The 7210-nt window shown below is 37.7% G+C and overlaps 1 protein-coding gene across 2 annotated transcripts in view; it reads left to right on the plus strand.

Annotated features, from left to right (window-relative positions):
- The window catches only part of LOC106867807 (atrial natriuretic peptide receptor 1), an 822997-nt gene that overhangs the window by 772983 nt on the left and 42804 nt on the right, over nucleotides 1-7210 (plus strand). For both annotated transcript variants that reach the window (XM_014912829.2, XM_014912828.2), the window contains exon 15: nucleotides 2136-2307. In XM_014912829.2, coding sequence (XP_014768315.1) covers nucleotides 2136-2307 — 172 coding nt within the window. The remainder of the gene's footprint in view (nucleotides 1-2135; nucleotides 2308-7210) is intronic.

Raw genomic sequence — 7210 nt, forward strand, 5'->3', positions numbered from 1 at the left:
TATATATATATATATATATATATATTTATATATACATATATACACACACATATTTAATGTAATCATCATCACCATCATTTAACATCCATTGTCCATGCTGGCATGGATTGGATGCTTTGACCATAGCTGGCAAGCAAGGTAGCTGCACCAGACTCTAGTCCGATTTGGCATGGTCTCTACAGCTGGATGCCCTTCCTAACACCAACCACTTTACAGAGTGTGCTGGATGTTTTCATGTGGCACTGCATGGGTGCTTTTATGTGGCACTGCACAGGCACTTGTACATGGCGCTGACACAAGTGCTTTTCACTACCAGATGGATTGGTCCTAATATTTCTGCTGCAGAGTACGGGTCTCCTTGAGTACAACAAGGCACTGGGCATCTCGGTCCTTTGTTGTTTTGCCTGTTAGGTTCAGTGTTTATATATATGTCTTATATATATACATAGGCTTGAGCAGATATTTTGGTTCTGAAATTTCATTTGCAACCTTTGAGCATCTTGTTAAGTCTTTGGAAATGTACCTACTTAATCTTAGTCACTTAATATTGCTATTTCTAAATAGAATCTTTTGGGAGATTAAGGTGGCGAGCTGGCAGAAACGTTAGCACGCCAGGCGAAATACTTAGCGGTATTTCATCTGCCATTACGTTCTGAGTTCAAATTCCGCCAAGGTCGACTTTGCTTTCATCCTTTCAGGGTCGATAAATTAAGTACCAGTTACGCACTGGGGTCAATGTAATCGACTTAATCCCTTTGTCTGTCCTTGTTTGTCCCCTCTGTGTTTAGCCCCTTGTGGGCAATAAAGAAATAAGCATCTTTTGGGAGATACAGTTTAATGTTGTGAGGGAGTTGATAACTGAACTGCTCAATCAAGGCAGACTGTGGCTAAAGAACTACATATAAGTTCAATCCCTGGTCATTCTAATATCATAAGTTGATAACTTACAATTTTATGTTAGACATTACAATTAACCATCTGAGATAGACACAAGAACTCTCTCTTTCTCTTCCTTTCTCTTTCTCTCTTTCTTTCTCTTCCTCTTTCTCTTCCTTTCTCTTTCTCTCTTTCTTTCTCTTCCTCTTTCTCTTCCTTTCTCTTTCTCTCTTTCTTTCTCTTCCTCATTCTCTTTTCTATTGACTCAGAAATATAACAATTTTCTCATCACAATTTCACAATATTCTTTACAAATCTATTTTTCTTAGTATACACCATTTTTAAAATATTATTTTTTTCTCTCTGTTACAGTGTGACATTTATAAAGTTTTTACTAAGATCTTTAACAGATAACTTTGGATTCCTATGGATTGTTATTAATAAAACTGTTCTTAAAAAAAAACATTCTGACAAAAAAAAAAAAAACTGGATTTATTTATGTGAATTGTGAAAATATTTGAAATTTCACTAGAAAAATATTTAAACTTTACACACATTGGAACATAACTGTGAAAAAAAAAAAACTTTTAAAATTATCATCATCATCATCATTATTATTATTATTATTATTAAAATCATCATCACTATCATATCACGATCATATCAGTCAATACTTTGCTTAATTTATTTGATTCATATGTCTCCAATTTTTTTATCAACATGCTAAAACTTTCAACTGTCAGTTTTCAATTTAACAACTCTGCAGACTTTATCGTAGGCAAGGGAAAAATATAACAGATTTTGAAAAGAAAACAAGAATTGATTTCATAACTCATCATCTCATTAAGGCTGTGAGAGGAGAAATGAACATTTCATAACATTAACTAGTTTCACAATGGTCAGGTAACACTAGGCTCATCTTACACCATACCGTCTTGTTGTGTATCCGAAGATCATTGAGGAGGCTTGAATATATATATATATATATATATATATATATCAAGTTATATATATTTATTATATATGTTTACCAACAGCAAGTATAAATGAATATACAGAAGTATATATATACTTACACAGAACTTTATATATACATAACATGTGAGCCCTGCAAAAGAAATAAAGAAAAACAGTTACTTCAGAAACATTGCTCAAACTCTCTCAGAAGGACGTTTGTTCAGAGTAGTGCAATGTCGTTGCACTCATCCCAGTAAGTGCAATCATGATTACAGTATGTCTACTTTATTACCATCTTGCAGAGATCTACCAAAAAGTGGTAAATGGGGTGAGACCATATTTTAGGCCAGGTCTGGAGAACTGTGACTGTCCAACTGATGAACTGGCCATCATAATCCGCAAAGGTTGGTCTGAAGATCCAGCGGAGCGACCAGACTTCCATGCATTAAAGGGGATGCTCAGAAAATTGAACAAGTAAGTATATCATTATCATTATTATTATTGAATTTAAAAAAAAAATTTTCTTTCTTGTGTTTCTAGATGCATTTTGTTTTTGTGTTTCTATTAATCACTCCAGGCTTTAATAATAATAATAAAAATTAGCATATTGCATCTTTTATCTTTTGTTTTTTACTTGTCTCAGTCATTAGACTGTGGCCATAATGGGGCACCACCTTGAAGAATTTTTAGCAGAATGAATCAACCCCCATTACTTATTTTGTTAAGCTTGTTACTTAGTCTATCAATCCCTTTTTCGAAACCACTAAGTTATGGGGATATAAACACACCAACACCAGTTATCAAGTGGTAGTGGAGGACAAACACAGATGCAAAGATTCACACACACACACACATACCATGGGCTTCTTTCAGTATCTGTTTACCAAATCCACTCACAAGGATCTGGTTAGTTTGAGCCTATAGTAAAATACACTTGCCTCAGGTGCCATGAAGTGGGACTGAACCTGGAACCATATTGCTGGGAAGGCAAGCTGATCACCACACAGCCACATCTGTAAATCAAACTAAAACTCAATCTTCTTTCTTTATCACCAAATTTAATCTCTCTTCTAATGCTGAGCACCATATCCTGTACATCTCTTTTGATAGCACAGCAGTCTTTCCTGATGTATCTCACTTGCAATATTTATCAACTCAAGCTTTATTTGCTACTTTATAACAAGCCATCATCGCAATCATCATCCTCATCATTATAATAATGTCCACTTTCCCATGCTTGCATAGGTTGAACAGAGTTTATTAAGGCAGATTTTTTATGGCTGGATGCCCTTCCTGTTGCCAACACTCACCTGTTTCCAAGCCAGATAATATTTCCCCTGGGCCAGACATGTTTTTGTAGAATATTGGGAATGAATAACACTGCTTGCATGCCACTGACACTCATATATACCTATCACATGACGTCAACACAAGGAGATCCCACTCACACATATAATATATATACATATAGATATGTACATGTATACATACATACATGTATACATACATACATACATACATACATACATACATGTTGTTGGCACTCCGTCACTTATGACTTCGAGAGTTCCAGTTGATCCGATCAACGGAACAGCCTGCTCGTGAAATTAACGTGCAAGTGGCTGAGCACTCCACAGACACGTGTACCCTTAACGTAGTTCTCGGAGATATTCAGGGTGACACAGTGTGACAAGGCTGACCCTTTGAATTACAGGCACAACAGAAACAGGAAGTAAGAGTGAGAGAAAGTTGTGGTTAAAGAGTACAGCAGGGTTCGCCACCATCCCCTGCCGGAGCCTCGTGAAGCTTTAGGTGTTTTCGCTCAATAAACACTCACAATGCCCGGTCTGGGAATCGAAACCGCGATCCTATGACCGCGAGTCTGCTACCCTGACCACTGGGCCATTGCGCCTCCACACATACATATATACATACATACATGCACATATGATGGACTTCTTTCAGTCTCCATCTACCAAATCTACTCACAAGGCTTTGGTTGACAAAGGATTGTAGTGGAAGATACTTGTCCAAAGTACCATGCAGTGAGAATGAACCCAGAATCTTGTGGTTGGGAAGCAAACTTCTTAAGTGATGTCTTTCTTTCCATAAACTTCTCATTTCTATTTCCAAAACTTGCTTCCTGCAAACAAGAAGATTCTTTTAATGAATCAGACCAGTGTCTCCTGCCACTTGGAACATTTCTGAAGAGTCTGCCTTTCACTAGATTACATTGAATAATTGCAGCTTTGAAAGAATATTTGTTACTACTTCTTCTTTGTCAACATGTTTACTATTTCCTCAGTCAATAAATTTCATTGTTTTCAGGATCAGCTTATTTGACTCTTTCTGAGAATGTCTACAATTATTTAAGTTATGAAAATTACAGAAAGAATGTATTACACAATCTGTCAAGAAGAGAATTAGCTTATTTGATATGCAGTTTGAAAGAGGCACTATTAATCCTTTAGTATTTGAACTGAACATATCCAGTCTAAATATGAAACCAGCCAGATCCATCCAATCATGCCTACCCTTCAGTGTCATTCTAAATATATACAACCACATCACAAAATTTCAAAGCCACAAGATAATGCATAATTAATTCAAAACAATGTGAATAAATAAGCATTACTTTTGATAGAGTGATTGAATACTAAAAGGTTAAGGCCATCTTTCTAGTCAGGCAACTGTGGGAGAAGTATGTAGGCAGAAGTAATTCTCTGTGCCTGGTATTCATTAATCAGGAGAAGGCTTTCACAGAGTCCCATGATCTGAAATCTGATAGTTGGTATGGAAGCTAGGGATTGGTAAATGTTTTGTGCAGGCCATACAAACTATGTATAAATCTGCAGTCAGTAAGGTGAGAGCCAGCAATGAGTTTAGTGTGCAAGAAGGAATGCTCAGGGCTATCTTCAGTCCACTCATTCTTCATTATAATCCTACAGGTCATGACAGAAGAGTATAAGACTGGCTTCCTATGGGTTCTTATAGTTAAATCTTTATTCTTATGGTTGAATCTTTAATTTATTTAGAGGAGAAATTTTAGACATGGAAGCAAAACCTTGAATCAAGAGGCATCCAAGTAAATCTAGTAAAGACTAAAGATTTATCAAATAGGGGAGAACACAAAATCTTGCTATCATCAGGCTTTACTTGAGATGCAGGTTAAGAGGAATAGAAATTCTGTATGGTGAACTCAGTATAAACTATGGCTACACAAGAAGAAAAGTTGATCACAAGCAAGCTAACTGAGAAGATAGACTTCATACACAGCAGGTGCACATAGGCAACAAGCACTGAGTTGGACGATTTGACTGAGGACTGGCTACACCAGGCTCCAATCTAATTTAGAAGTTTCTACAGCTGGATGCCCTTCCTAACGCCAACCACTCCGAGAGTGTAGTGGGTGCTTTTACGTGCCACTAGTACGAAGGCCAGTCAGGCGGAACTGGCAACAGCCACGCTCGTAATGGTGTATTTTATGTGCCACCTGCACAGGAGCCAGTCCATCGGCACTGGCAACGATCTCACTCGAATGTCTTTTCCTGTGTCACTGGCACAAATGCCAGGAAGGCAACGTTGGTAAAAATCACGCTGGTGCTATTTACGTGCCACCAGCATGGAAGTCAGACAGCTGCTCTAGCAACGATCATGCTCGGATGGTGCTCTTAGTGCTCAATAGATTTGTTTTTCAGATAGTTCCCTAGAAGAAGTTGATAACTTCTGTTTTCTAGGTGATCTACTTAGTGAAAGCTCAGTAAGACTGAGTTAAAAAACATGAGAGAACTATTACCTCTGCTGACAACTGATGGGTTTCCCCTCTGACTGAAGGGTAAATTGTAACACCATTTAGATATGAAGAGCTGTGTTATAGAGTAAGGTGATGTGGGCCTTGAATGCAGAGGATTTGCAAAGACTAGAAAAAAAAGTGAAACATGTGAGCTGTATTGGATGAGTGATTTTGGTATGCATCAGTGACAGAGTACAAATGAGTCAAAACATGAACTGGATATGAATGGAACTTGTAGAAATGGGAAACTGAAGAAAACTAATCTCAATTTATTGCATTTAACTGAAGAAAATGACAATGGATCTTGCAATATCTATTCTGGCTTTTAATGTTCTGAATTCAAATTCCAGCACTGGATTCAAATCCTACTTATGGTCAGTGCTAATTACCTGACCATGAAACCACAATTACATCCAATGACAAGGCAATTTTTGGCTGCATGTTTACTTCAGTTACATTATGGTGGGGTTGGTGATAGAAGCAACAATTGTGATTATGGTGGTAGTTGTTGTTGTTGTTGTGGTGGTGGTGGTGGTGGTGGTGGTGGTGTTGATGTAAAAACATTCAGAGTTTGTATTAATGCCCAACAAGTTTTTTTGGTGCGAGTAGTAGTAAGTCTATTGTTTTATGTTCCTGCACTTTACTTGAACATAGAACACGACATAGTTGCTTACACAAACCTTCACTACATTACTCTTACTCTTTTACTCGTTTCAGTCATTTGACTGCGGCCATGCTGGAGCACCGCCTTTAGTTGAGCAAATCGACCCCAGGACTTATTCATTGTAAGCCTAGTACTTATTCTGTCGGTCTCTTTTGCCGAACCACTAAATTACGGGAACATAAACACACCAGCATAATTGTCAAGCGATGTTGCGGGGGACAAACACAGACACACAAACATATACACACACATACATATATATATATATATACATATATGCAACAGGCTTTTTTCAGTTTCCGTCTATCAAATCCACTCACAAGGCTTTGGTCGGCCCGAGGCTATAGTAGAAGACACTTGCCCAAGGTGCCACGCAATGGGAATGAACCCGGAACCATGTGGTTGGTAAGCAAGCTACTTACCACACAGCCATTCATGTGCCTGAGGTGGTGTGAACTTGTCTACTGACCACAGATCTATCTATGGCCATTCACAGTTGACCACAGACATAATACAGATATGGTGAAGAAGAGCATACAGACCACTAAACTGTTAGTTCATTAAGTGGAATATATTGGCTTTCAGTGAAGAAGAAGAAGAGATATATAACATTTCGGACACTGTCCATCCTTGAAACATAACATCTCTTCTTCTGGTGTTTCTGCTACTTTACATCAAAACATTTTTAATCTTTCATTGAAATGTCACACCTCTTCTGCCTCAAAGCATTCACATCTCAAAGACCTTCATTAAAACATCTCTCAACTCTTGTTGTTTTGTCTTATATCAAACATTTTTAGCACAGTCTTCCCTTTGAAAGGTCACTTCTCTTCCTATTCAGTTTCACATCAAACATTTCAGACACAATCCACCAAAGAAGCATCAAATTCCTCCTCTTCCCCCTCCTCCCCCTCCTCCTC

Source organism: Octopus bimaculoides, chromosome 8 (genome assembly GCF_001194135.2).
Source record: "Octopus bimaculoides isolate UCB-OBI-ISO-001 chromosome 8, ASM119413v2, whole genome shotgun sequence".
Classification (NCBI taxonomy): domain Eukaryota; kingdom Metazoa; phylum Mollusca; class Cephalopoda; order Octopoda; family Octopodidae; genus Octopus; species Octopus bimaculoides.